This window comes from Thunnus maccoyii, chromosome 18, assembly GCF_910596095.1.
Source record: "Thunnus maccoyii chromosome 18, fThuMac1.1, whole genome shotgun sequence".
NCBI classification, from domain to species: Eukaryota; Metazoa; Chordata; class Actinopteri; order Scombriformes; family Scombridae; genus Thunnus; species Thunnus maccoyii.
The window spans coordinates 2,479,498-2,493,968 of NC_056550.1; the positions used below are offsets into that span (position 1 = coordinate 2,479,498).

Sequence of the window (14,471 nt, forward strand, 5' to 3'; positions counted from 1 at the left end):
AAGAGTCAAGGGAACACCAAAGCCATTGAGGTGCATCATCTGAGGACCATGAATGTCTGTACAAAATTTTATAGCAATCCATCCATCAAAATTGTATCAGTGGAGAAATACACAAAAGACACATTTTTTATCAGCCTCTGAAAACTTCTTTTTAAATTGTAATTATGTCTCTATAACATGAAATATTCATTACAACATATGCAACAATCAATGTTAAAGCTTGGATAAAAGCATCCTTCTGTATCATTTTATAGTTAAACTCTACATGTAATCTGCTTCATCTGGCAACATCAGCAAACAACCCTGCCACTCTCATCAGATTTTGATTCAAATAATGCTAAATGATTGGTTCACAAAAGTACCAGTACATACATCATCTTTTTCTAACTGAGACCCGCCCACTTCAAATCAGTGAGAAGCGCAGACAAAAACACAGATACAGAAAACCATGTCATGTGAAATAACCAAAACTGTTCAACAGATCATTTGGTGTTCATGTAGGATCCTGTCATTTATAGTAAGAAGCTGATTGAGAAAGTATGTCTTCAGGATCTTTAATCTGTTCAAATTTAACGACTGAGCTCTCCACTGATTCTGGCACATGATGTTTACATGAGAGCCCTGGCTCGCAGTTGGTGTTCCAGTCCATCCCAAAGGCGTTGGATAGGGTTGAGGTCAGGTCAAGTTCTTCCATGCCAAACTGGGTAAAGCATTTCCTTCTGGAGCTGGCTTTCTGTATGGAGGCATTGTCATGTTGAAAAAGGAAATGGCAAAACCCAAACTGTTGCCACAAATTTAGAAGTACACTGTTGTCTAAAATATCACTGTATGCTGTAGCATTTAGATTTGCATTAGTTGGATATAAAGACCAAACCGTGAAATACCAAAAGGACATTCAAGTATTGTCCACATACTTTTGGCCATATAGAGAAGATTTAAAGTCACAGCTTCACCAGTATATGACATGATGCACAAAGGTTCACCAGTGCATGTATTGTGCAGCCATCTGCCTCATACCAGCTTCTTCCCCTTGTAGCCCAGTGCTGCAGCCACATAGTAGGGCACAATAGCCACAGTAGCCAGAGGCACAGTGGCACTTTTACAGAATGACAGTAGATAGAACAGAGCCCCATTGTGGACAGGTGGCTTAAAAGCAGAGTCAAATAACTGCAGCAGCACCAGCGTTGCACTTAAAGAGATAAACCTGTAGATGGTGCCGTCAGTTCCCCTGCTGACCACCACTCTGTTGGCGTGCGCATGCAGGGGAGAGTGGAGCCCCAGACCCAGCCCCAGCAGAGTTCCAGTGTTTCTGAACAAGCTGGCGAGTGGGTTGGTGTCCACGCTGACCCACTCTGCCCGGTGGCACCACAGCCGTGCTTTCTCCACACTCCAGAGGAGATCAACACCTACCAGCCAGAGGCACAGGTAGAGGAGGAGAGCCAGGGAGAGGAGGAGCAAGGAGATGAGGAGGTAGGAATGCAGACGGGCCTCATAGATCTGCTGGATTCGGCTGAGGGATTCTGCCACCAGGATACCTGAGAGAAAAAAATTTGTTTTTTTTTTTAAGTAATTTGATTTCAAATATTTCTTTTATTATAGTATTATTAGTACTAGTACTATTAGTACTATGCTGTGATGTGCAAACCACTTTTCCCCTCTTAAAAGTCTTGTTACTTGTTGTCAAGTAACCTTGTACAACCTGGCAAGTATGTATTATAGTCATACCCATAATGCAAAGTTGAATTTAAAAACAAAACTGAGACGAGTGGCAGGTTGGTATATGGAAGCCCATTTCTGCCAGAAAAAAAAAAAAAAAAGTAAAAAAAAAGTAGTGTTAGTAGTTAGAAAAAAAAATCTCATGGAAAGTCAAAATTATGAAATAATGAAATCCTAAGTCAGTGTTATAAATAGTAAGTCTAAATTTTGACTTTAAAAGTCAATATTATGACATAAGAAAATATTTTGACTTACTAAGTAAAAATGGTGAGGTTAACCAAGACAGCTTTACCAAGAGATTGTGAGTAAAAGTTTTGTCTCATAATTTTGACTTTATGCAGCATTATCCATTATTATCTCATAACTATGACTTTTTAAATTTAATAGTCATATATTGCTGAAATAACAAATGATTATGACTTAGCATTTCAGGATTAAGACTTAATATCACATAATTGTATCTCACTATATTGCAATTATGACATAATAACTTAGCATCTGATAATTATGACTTACAAAGTAAAACATTTAACTTGACTTAAAATTTGTATTTTTTTATTTGCATTCTTTCAAACATTTATGTACAGAAATGTACATAAACAGCATTAGGTTGCATTGTCATATTACATTTAAAGTAAATATATGCTGCTACCTAAGAAAAAAGAAACAAACAAAAAAAAAAAACAACCACTAAGTAGGACGTGGGAATTTTTCCAGCCTCTGATATTCTTTCTGGTGGCAAACAGAGCAATGAATCCACAGAAAATTAAAAGCAATGACAGTTTTCATTTATCAGCTGTAGTTTGTAGATGTACTACATCCAGATAATGGATATCCGAGTTAAACAACAGCATTATGTGTGCTGTCCATACCTATGATAACTCCCATGATGACCTGATGTGGGAAGTGAGCAGCGATGAAGACTCTAGAGATGCACACACACACCTGCACACACCAGAACAGCGTCCATAGTGAGACGCACACACACCTGGAGGAAAGATACATACGTTACCATTCTGACTGAAGCAAAGCACAAAGGTAATACACACTGAATAAAGGAGAGGTTGATCTTACCATTTCTTTATTTGGTTTCCATCTTTCTTCAGCACTGTCGTGAGGAATGATGACATCATGGTGTAGTACACCGCAGCAGCGCCCATGGCATGACCTGATGGACTTCCTGTAAGGGGAGGAAATGGACTCTTTAAGAGATTGACTTGAGTAGATACTGAATTTCAATTTCAGTCAAAATCGCTTTAAATATGTTACTGCTAAGGTATGTGCCTACCTGGCCCAGTCTCACATGTCATAGGGAACTGCTCTATCACTGGCTGGGAGGAGTTGCCATAGAAACGTGTTTCCTGAACCCACCAATAGGGACGCTCTCCAAACAAAAGCCTGAGCAAAAATGGTGTCAAACTTTATAAATAAAATGGGATTTAAAACGGATCTGCACCATCATCACCACCATCATCATCATCATCATCATCATCATCATCATCATCATCATCATCATTATTGTCCCAGTCACATGACTCACCATTTCAGCATCAGGTTGACCCAGTCTCCCACTACTGCCACCCACACCAGTTTGACTGCTTCGGCCTGCCGTACATGGAACCATATGGGGAACAGCAGGAAGAAGGTGTTGTGTAGGTCCGTTGCCATGGAGACTAACAGGAAGTAGCTCTGGCTATGGCTGTATTGGGTCTGCAGGTAGTATGTACTGCTCACACCAGAACTGTGGAGCAAGTCCATTACCACTGCAAGAGGGTGGGCAAAGAGACAAAGTGTAATAGCATCTACCTACATATGTTAGTGTGTGTGTGTGTGTTCACTTATACCCAAGACACAGAAACAGGACGCAGATTTAATTAGTATTAGTAATAGTAAATCTGTGTATTTGTCCCGAAGTTATATGTGCTGCAGTTTAGTACGGGTTCAGCTACAGTGAAGCATACTATGTTGGACCTGACTGTGGTGTCAAAACGGGTCATACTGTACCTTGTAATTTTACAATAGGTACCTGCTATTTTTTTTTTTTAACATCAGAATGAGGAATGGAATCAGACACTCCACTTGTGATTTGGATCCCATCCCTTCCAATCTTGTTCATCTCCTCACTCATCACAGAAATCATTAACTCCTCCTTCAGTTCTGGTTCAGTCCCCCATCCTCAAAAAACCTGGACTCAACCCTTACATCATGAGCAATTCCTAGTCCATCTTCAATCTCCAATTTCTTCAAAAATACTGGAATGTTTTGTCGCCTCCCAACTAAAAGTCCACCTCATCTCCAATGACCAGTTCGAACCATTTCAATCCAGTTTCCACTCACAGCACAGCACTGAAACAGCCCTCCTCAAAGCCACCAACTACCTCCTCCTCTCCTCAGACTCTGGTCACCTCAGCATTCTCATGCTCCTCAACCTCACTGCAGCTTTCAACACCATCAACCACACCATTCTTCTCTCCCACCTTGAATCCTCCCTCAACATCACCAGTAATGCCCTATCCTGGTTAAAAACATTTCTCACAAACAGACAACAGTTCATCAACATCAACAACTGCACCTCCTCCACCGCTCCTCTCACCAACTGCCTCACTGAAATAAATCATGGTATTGGGGTTTCAAATCAGGCTATATTAAAGATGTTCACATCAAACGCTGAGACCAGAGAGATGAGCAGACAACCAACGGGAGTTTATTTCATTACACACGAACATACAGAACTCAGAAAATCATCAATGCAGCCCCCCTTCAACTTCACACCCACACCTATTTATACCAAAAGCAGATGTGACATCCTGTCTATGTTTTTGGCACTTTCGTAAGAAAAATGATCGCTTGGACTTTGACCAATGGGTGTAGATGTCTCTGCACCATTTGGACATTTCTGCGTGTGGTGTACTTTGCTCCCCCTTTCCTATTATTTCCAGGTGTCTCCCGTTTATCTGGTGGCCTAATGCTTTTTGGATGGGTCAATGAAGGTCAACGTAGGTCAAGCCGATCTGGTAAAAGTTTTGCTTCCCAGAGATTGTAACCAGAACTTTTGAAAACAACTCCTTTAAAGGAGATTGTTTTTGCCTATCCATTGGTGTTGTGCAACCCTAAGTGTTTTGTGTATTACTTTCCCACATGTTCATCATATTTTGGCTTCTACAATGATTGCAATCCAACTTACTCAAACTAAACTGTGATAAATCAGACATGATCATCATCGGCCCAAAACTAATCACAACTTCTGCCTCACCATTGATAACTTTGCTCTGTGTCCCTCCCCACACACCTCATTTTCAACAGCAACAAATCACAAACAAATCACCAGAACTGCCTTTTTCCACGTAAAAAAGATTGTCTCCGCCTATCAGTCTCCTTCACTGCTGCTGAAACTGCACTGATCCATGCTTTCATTACATCCAAAATTGACTACTGTAACAGCATTCTTTATGGCATATCATCCAAAATCCTAAATAAACTCCAGTACGTCCGGAACTCTGCTGCTTGCCTGCTCACCCATTCCTGTTCCCTGTCCACAATGGATCTAATTCAAAGTCCTTCTCCAGAATCACAAAGCCCTCCATAACCAGGCCCCCTCCCACCTCACTGACCTGCTCCCCCACCACACTCCTTCCTCTGATGCTAACCTCCTGTCTCCACCACTCAGGACCAACCCTGGACTTGGGGTAACCCAGGAGCCCTCTCCATAGCTGCCCCCTCCTTCTGGAACTCTCTCCCCAAACACATCCGAGACTGCACAGATATGTCTATGTTCAAATCACTAAACAAAACTCACCTTTTCAGAACTGCTTTTAATGAGTAATTAATGTTGCGTGTCATGTGTTTTTAGTGTGTTGTGTTCTATGATCATTTTAACTTATGTAAAGTGTCTTTGTGTACCCTGAAAAGCGCTCTATAAATAAAATGGATTTTTATTATTATTATTACCAACAGTATAAATGATTTTTTAATGCCCCACATTGTTATCCCCTTATTCCCTGATGTCACATCTTGTATCAACATGTATGTATTGGTACATACTGTATCGTACTGTACACTGCTAGTACAAAATATTACACTGTAAGGAATGATAGTTTACAATATATCCATTATTACATGATTGACAGTGGAGGTTTTTTTTGTGTATCTGTAATTTAGACATTGATTTGACTGTAATTATACCTATGTACCTTTGGGGTTTTTTGGTAGCCTGGTCAGCAGTGGTTATAAATGTGCACAAATTTTCAAGCACAGTAAGGAATTGATAAATCAGCTTCTATGCACAGAAATTGCAGCAGAATTGATAAATGAGGCCCTGGGTCTGCGGGTTTAAGTTAAAATTCAGAAACAATGACCTCTAGTAGTAGTATAGTAGTATTCAAATTATTTCTAGGGCACAACAGTTGTGTTTAGACTAAACCACATATGCAGTTTAAAATGCAGCTTCTGAGGACCCAGCAAAAGGTGTTGAAGGACATAGTTTAACACATACAACACAGGTTTAAACCTATCTTAAACCTTAAACCACATCTAAGCTGATGACAGAGCACCTGGTGAGGAAATAAATGAACAAATATAAGTAGACAGAATCATACTTACAGAATTTTGTAACAAGTTCCCAGTTAGTATATCTTCTTCTTGTCTGAAAAATCCAGTTTGGGCTGGATATGGGCTACACAAACAACAAATCAGTGTTCTAGTGTTGCTATAAACAGCAGCCCTATCACTACAGCCAGTGATGTGTGTGTATGAGTGAGTCCTTCATTTAAGTGGTCTCAAAGGTGTCTGCCGAGATGCGCAGTGACACAGCCTGTGCCTGAGTGTTGGGTAAAGCATAAATGTTTGTGGTGTAATGCAGTGTTTACAAAAATCAAAACTAGATCAGTATGTGCTTGGTAAAAGTACAGAGCTAGATGTTTGTGTGTGATGGATGAATGGGTCATGAGTGTGTGTGTGTGTGTGTGTGTGTGTGTGTGTGTGTGTGTGTGTGTGTGTGTGTGTGTGTGTGTGTGTGCCCGCTAGTCACACATATGGGTCACCTGGTCCTCAGGCATGGACTTTGGACTGGAGTGAGAGAGGATCACTAGAAGGGAGGAGGGGAGCGAAGAGGTTTGATCTGATGACACGGGTAAATATGCCATTGTGGTTTTAGCACCTGATAAACCAGGGTGGTCAAAAACAGCAGCTCTGTTGTGTAAAGTAACTAAGTATATACTGTATTTAAAGCCCCTATTTGTAATTATTGTATATTCTTTCAAGTTAATTCTGTTGGCATAAGTTTTTGTTATTAGAAAAATAAAAAAATCTTGTTGAAGTTTGGTGCAGACTACCCTATTCATCCTTAAACCATCTATTTATGGTTAACCATGAGGCCTGTGGAGGAACAGGAATGCAATACAGTAAAAACAATTAGCTAAAAGAGGCTAAAGGGTTCTATAGAGTTGAGTAGAGCTGCATGGTTAGGTGATGATGCTCAGTGGGTTCATTACTACAAATAATCCCTTTTACATTACATTTGATCCATTGTTAATCTTTTTTTTAATTAAAATAATGATTAAATGTATTAATTTATTTAAATTATTTAATTCTTTCATTTATTCTGTCTAAGTATAAATTACAATGTAAATGTGTCATTTTTCAAATAAGATATAAAATATTGTCAGTAAATGCAAACAAGAGAAAGTGTCAGACAACAGGAAAGAGAAAGGGTTAACAGTGGAAAGTAGGGTACTCCTTGAAAAATAGTTTTCATGTTGATCAGCACTGTGTTCTACCTGTGCGACACCGTTCCACTTCCCATCCACAAGTTTCCACTGTGATACAGGATCAGGTCATGTCGTGATTCACCATGCGGCTGAGGAGGAACGCATGTACGCATGCATGTCCACGTGTAACGTGTAAACACATCTGCCAGTCTGCAAACACATGCATGGATACACACAGACCAAGCATCCTCTGCACATCCCCTCTCCACTCCCCAGCAGTCGTTCTTTCCATTTCAAAATCTTTCTTTTCTTTCTAGGGCTTAAATTGTAGTCTCTCCCTTCCTTCTTTCTGCCACTTATAATCTAACTCGTCCTTTTTCCTCTGTCAAAACCAAGGGTCAGTTAATAAAAAAAAGAAAGAAAGAAACACAATAGAAATATACTGTATCTCTGGATAATTTCAGTTTTCAATTAAAAAAAACAACAATTTTCTCATTGAAGGCATATTAATGATATTTGACTTGCTTGTACATACAAAAAATGACAGAAGTAGATGGGTGTAATATAATTCAAGCTAACAGAATACAGTCATGCTAGTAGTTTTGTAAATCTATACTTGGCAAAGCTATTGTAAATGCTAACCCTATAATATTACAAGTCATCTTGAGGGGTAGACAACAACAGTTCAAGACATTCAGTCGTCTCCTCTGGTTGCCATGAATGTCTGTACAAAATTTCATGGCAATCCATGTCATACTTGTTAAGATATTTCACAGGACAATTGAAACTTGTAATTCAATAAACTTATCTGCTGGTGGCGCCAGAGAAAATGTCAGTGGATCACGTGAACCAGTGAGATTAATCCCCTGAGCACCATGGATATCTGCACCAAATTTCATGGCAATCAATCCAATAATTGTGAACATGTCACTAAAAACCAAAATGTCAACCTAATGGTGGCATTTAAGGAAAAGTCAGGGCATTACAAGTTAGTTGAATTAATCATAGACATTGCCCTCCCAAGAGCCATGCTGCTAGCATGGCAAAAAGAGAGCTTGAGAGACATGTTTAAACCCTACCTACTTTCTCACTGGCACACACCTGGCCAAATATTGCATGAAGTGGGTATGTTAGTCAGAATGTTGGTTTCAGAAAGTAAGACGCAGCCCAATGTTGGAAAGGTGTGGGGGGAGGGTATTCGACAATCTGACTTTGTCTTTGACCCCTTTATGACAATATCCCCCTAGGGTATTGTGGTGGAAAACTGTTCTTCCATGGATAGGCCAGTAATTGTGCAAAGAAAACATTTACATCTATAGCAGATAGTTTCTATGGGAATACAGAAGGGGAGAATCAACACTGTCATATTTTAATCTCCTGGGTGTGATGAGCAAAGGTGTATTATGAGAAATGTGGAAGAGGCTAAGTACAACTGATACACGTTAGAGAAGTGTGAGACACCTTTGTTTTCTGTAGCTGAATCACACTTGGATTATTACCAAAGTGTCAAGGTCAAACAAGGAGGAGTCTAGAAAATAAGCTCCACATTGGGAGGGGTTATGAGAGGTATATAATTTAATGTTTTATGGTTTTTCATTAGGTTCTTTATCCCGGGATCAAGGCCTCGGTTTGCTTTGTTTTGCTCTTTATGCAGAGTAAACCTATTCACATTGAACTCTACCAGCTTCCAGTGTATTTCTTTTAGTCTTTCTCTCATAAGTTTTGAGTTTAATACTAAGTTGTGGCTGACCTGAAGATTTATTGGCCCATCTGAAGATTTCCCACAAGATATGGTGAGCCATGCCAAGAGAGTGTCAGAGGCTTTTTAGGAGGAGTATTAGATATCTAACAGGAACCAAACGCAGAGTCCGGAATGCAGATATGATGAAAAACTCTCCTTTAATTGTGGATGGTCATGAACAGAGCTGAACAGAGCTGAACAGAGCTGAACAGAGCTAAACAGAGCTGAACAGAGCTGAACAGAGCTGAACAGAGCTGAACAGAGCTGAACAGAGCTGAACAGAGCTGAACAGAGCTGAACAGAGCTGAACAGAGCTGAACAGAGCTGAACAGAGCTGAACAGAGCTGAACAGAGCTGAACAGAGCTGAACAGAGCTGAACAGAGCTGAACAGAGCTAGCAGATGGAACAAAACAAATGATCCAAAGACTCAACTCAAAACCAGACCTTAAATACAGACTAAACTAATCAGGGAATGGGGAAACAGGTGACGAGACACAAGGGCAGGCTGAGAGTGATTGGCTGAGGAAACACAGGAAGCAGGGCAGGGCTGACGAGACTGATACAGGGCAGGTGTGGGGAAGACACAGAGCAGAGCAGGGCTAACGAGGGTGAAGTAGGGCAGGTGAGGAGGAGTACATGAACACACAAGGGAAACACAGTAACAAAACCAAAACTCAGAAAACACAATACTCTAAATACAACCCACACCAACCTGTCCAAGAACCACCATGAACCTAAACTAAAGTATACAACACACCAGACTAACAAAAGGCAGTCCAAACCCACCACCCAAATATAACAAGAAAACCCATATGACCCGAAGGACTAAACAGAAGTGCAAACCAGGAAACCCCAAAGAACACAAGAACATAAAAATACCAAAAAACACACCAAGTCCAGGCAGGGTGTGACACCCACAAGCAGCCAATAAGTGTCACCTACAGCAGTCCAACCACCACCATTGTATGCTAGCTGACAGCAAGCACCACAAACAATGCATGCAACTACAGACACAGTAACAGGAAATTTACAGACTCCTTCAACATCTTATGCAGCACTACTAAATGAAGCCAGAGAAGCGGAAAGTCAGGCTGCAAGAAGATGGTATGATTCAAGGGAACAGGGAAAAAGACAAAAAGAAAAGAAGAGAGCAGTCAATACAGGACCAACACATACATCTGACCTAACACACACATCTACCCCCAAAGTAAAAGAGATGAAAGGGAAAAAAGTAGGATGAGAAAGAGAAACATCTCATAGAGTTGGAGGATAGTAACAGTGAGGACAGTGAAACAAGCAGTGGCAATGATACTGACAACATTGATGATACAGAAGAAACAAATGCTGACTTTGATGAGAGACTGGTGACAAAAATGATGAAAATAGAAACCAAGAAAAGAGCTTATAAGAGAAGACAATGAAACAGAGAAAGAAATAAAAAGGAATTGGCTGAAGCTCAAAGAATGTTAAAAGAAACAGAGGAACGATTGAGAGAGTCTGAAAGACTCAACTCCACTGTGTCATTGATAATGGAAGACGGATATGAGTCACAGGACTTAGGTCCCATAATCAAAAGAGCACTACAAGTTTAGCAATGGTTTCCACTTGGCAACCCAAACATTCACATATCAACAGATAATCAGTTCCTCAGAATCTCACACAAAACAGGGGAGCAAGGTGTAGCTGGTGGTCTACTACTAAGTGACAGACCTATCATGCAAATGTCAGTGTTACATGATAAAGACAGCAGTTGTTGCAGCAGATACCAGATTGTCTTTGGTCAAAACATAAAACAGATCAAGGGTTATTGAAGTCAGCACAACCAGTGGAAATCAAATTGAAACCAGGGGCTAAGCTACCATATAAAAGACATTACCCTCCTACACTACAGGCAATGGTAGAGATAAAAACCTACAATAGGTTTGTTGCAGTCTGGAGTGTTGGTAAAAACCCAAAGCCTATGCAATTCTCCAATCTTTTCAATAAAGAAACCCCACTCAAATGATTACAGGTTGGTGCATGATCTACGCTGTGGTAGATGTAGAAACCCCAGTGATACCTGATCCACATATTCTGCTATCAAACGTCCCATCAGACACTAAATGGTACAATGTGATTGATTTATGTTCAGTATTTTTTTAGTTTGCCTTTACATCCAGATTTTCAATACCTGTTTGCATTCACATACCAAGGAGAGCAGTATACCTACACTAGGATGCCACAGGGTTATTGTGAGAGTTCATTTATCATATTTAACAGAATTTGTTCCAAGATTTGCAGCATCTAATCACTGAAAGAACACTGATACAATGTGTGTTTGCTAATCTGTAGCTCATCAAGTGAAAAGTGTGAAAGACATTCAATAGCAGTGCTAAAAGCATTAGCAGAAGGAGGTCACAAAGTAAGTAACAATAAAGTAGAATATCTTGGCAGAAGACTAATAAGTGAAAATAGATATATTGCTCCCTAACAAATTGAAGTAATAATTAAAGCACCCAAACCACAAACAGTGACCCAAATGCTTTCCTTTTTGGGCATTGCAGGGTATAGCAGACAGTAGAACTGTGACTATGTATTGAAAACAGTACCCCTCAGGGCAATGATTAAAGCAACAGGGCAAATAAATAAAGTAAATTTTGTCATCAGAGGGTGTACGCGTAGGCTCCATGCCGACATCTGCGTACCTGCAATTTGTTGTGTACGCATGGACCTGTCCGCACCAGTCCGCGCAGTCACGATGCTGTCTTCCGCTCTGGAGTATAAATTAAGTTTTAGGTGTATAAGCACCACTACACTGAAGGGAGTGAGTGTGGTGAACAGGTGGAAGTCATTGTCCATGTGAAAAGAGCTACTTCTTTTGAACTGAAGGAGCCAACTCTCCGTCATTTTCGAATTATTTTGAGTTAAGTTTGTCCACATCTTTTATGTATGAACATGAACCGCTAACCATGGACTGTGAGTCCTGACGAGGCTGGACATCTGGTTGGTGAAAGAACTGGTCCGATGAACTACTAAGAGGGAAGGAGACTGAGAGCTTGCAGAAGTAAGCCCATTTCCTTACAAGTCCAGCTGCCAACGCCACTCTTATGCTCACATTCAGCCGGTGGCCAATGCGTTCCCCTAGACTAATTAAATCGTCAGTGCTCAGGCTGCTTGTGTCGTGACACTGAAATCCTTTTCTCACAGCTGTACCCAAACTTATCTCTTCTCTTTCCCTCTATTGTTGCGTTATTTCAGCTTCCTATTTTCCCACTTGCATCCATATACCCATCAACTCAGTGTTTTGATACATTAAGTCCACTGACACCCCTTCCCTCCCTTCTCTCTTAAGGCCTCCATTACTTCTCTTCTACAGACATACAACACAGTATGTACAGTAGCTAATGGATCATGAACCATATGGCTACCTGCACACTGGTTGACTTGATTGAGAAATTAGGTCACACATGCATGTGCCTAAACTTCACAACACACTCTTATAGCCAGGGTTACTGCCTTTGTTTACTGCTATGATCTTAGCTAGTCAGGATATTGAAAGGAGCTGATAAATCATTGCTGTCTGCCAAAGTGTCTTTTTAGAACCTAACACTGGGTGTCACCAGAGTAACACATTATTAAAATCTATACAAAAGAAAGCTGAAAGCTGCATTAGTCAATACTTTCATATTTTGTTGGACCTTGGCTACAAGTTTGGCTATAGGTAATAATTAATGATTATCAAGATGATTATTATTGAAATCAATAAAATTATTAATAAGAATTAATAATAACGGGGCACCTCCCTGGAGGGAAAAAGATAGCCAATTCAGTCTCATAGTGTACTAATCTATCAATTTGGAACTTTGCCTAACAATTAACTTAACTATTAACAAAATTACCATATCAATAACTAGTCAAGGTTGAAGGATTTTGGAGTTCTTTGCAGAGCAGAGGTTGGCAAAACTTATTCTTGTGCAACATTAAAACAGACAACAGGTAGGCCTATATCCAAAAGCATTTATTTAACAAAAAGGTAAATGAGCAAAACGCACAATATTAATCTAGCTAAGTGTACTTATATACAAGTATGTGTGTGTGTGTGTGTGTGTGCGTGCGTGCGTGTGTGTGGAAGACAATGGCAAGATGGCTGAAGCCACCTGGTGACTGAACACATGGCATGCAGACAATATGGCCAACAGAGGGGACTACAAAGACAAAAGGCCAGACCGTGTGGTGTCTTGAACTCCATGTGCTGCCTGAACCAAAGTTTGCAAAACTGGGTTTTAAACCTCTTAACTGTGTGGTTCTTTGTTTAAGGCCAGTTGGTGTAGGATCAAGGTGCCAGGTTAGGAAGAGGTTAGTTGCATGCAAGGCCTAGTTACGGGATGTAACATGTGTTAAGTATGCTAACATTAACCTAGCAGTGTGGCTATGCTATAACCTGACTATGAACAACAAGGACATCACAACAATAGTTCAATGAATAACCTTAACCAAATACATGCACAGTACATTGATTAAGTTAAACATTCATGCTTAGCCGTGCTATGCTTCACTATGTTGCTAGACTATGCCCAGTTGTTACCAGTCCATGGAGAGAAAGAGATGCTTTATGGCATTCTGATTCTTAGCTGGTGAATCCGTGGAAGAGACAGGCTGAGAAGGGTTTGACTCCAAAGCTGAAAGATGCAGGCGTTGCATCAGAGACAGCACTCCAGTCGCGCAGGTCTGACGTCCAGGTTGTGGGGTAGCTGCTGGCCCTAGATACCTTTAGTTTCTGAGTCTCAGGCAGGCTCTCACGTCTTCTGCCGTAATGAGTTCTGTGTGTGTCTGCTGTGAGCAGGCCACACAGGAGAGCAGAGAGCTGCTCCAACAGAGATCTGTGAGGAGAAAGAGGAGCTGAGAGCTGCTCCTTCAGCAGCTGGAGGTGAAAGAGAGAGAGAGGAGGGTGTTCTCTAGTTTTGTTAACCTGGATCCATGGGTGGAGCTTCACACTTTAGGTGTGAACACCCAGGACTCAGGTTTCTTGGAGTCTTGAAACATGTGGAAAACTGTGGTCCACATGTAGTCCCAACAACAGTGTGAAAGGTTGCAACAAACCCACAGGGAATGATCACCAACTCTGCAGTTTCCCTCAGCTGTGTCTTTTATCTAAATGTTTTGGTTTTATGCAATGCTGATTTTTGTATGTCTGCAAAATGCAGGATTGAAACATATTTTTTTGACAGTTATACAAGAATATTAAAAGACCTGTACCACCTGCAAGGCTGTCTTTACACATAAAATACATCTAACACAGCTATGGACTGTTAGTACCAAACACCTCAAC

General features: G+C 40.6%; 1 protein-coding gene across 1 annotated transcript; it reads right to left on the minus strand.

The window, feature by feature from the left end:
• Positions 1-40: 40 nt before the first annotated feature.
• LOC121884283 (glucose-6-phosphatase catalytic subunit 1-like) lies at positions 41-5,549 on the minus strand. Its single transcript, XM_042393003.1, has 5 exons — positions 3,257-5,549; positions 3,005-3,114; positions 2,791-2,896; positions 2,589-2,704; positions 41-1,535 (listed from the first exon to the last, which is right to left on the minus strand). The coding sequence occupies exons 1-5, from the start codon at positions 3,472-3,474 to the stop codon at positions 1,012-1,014; spliced, it is 1,074 nt and encodes a 357-aa protein (XP_042248937.1). The 5' UTR covers positions 3,475-5,549; the 3' UTR covers positions 41-1,011.
• Positions 5,550-14,471: the final 8,922 nt, after the last annotated feature.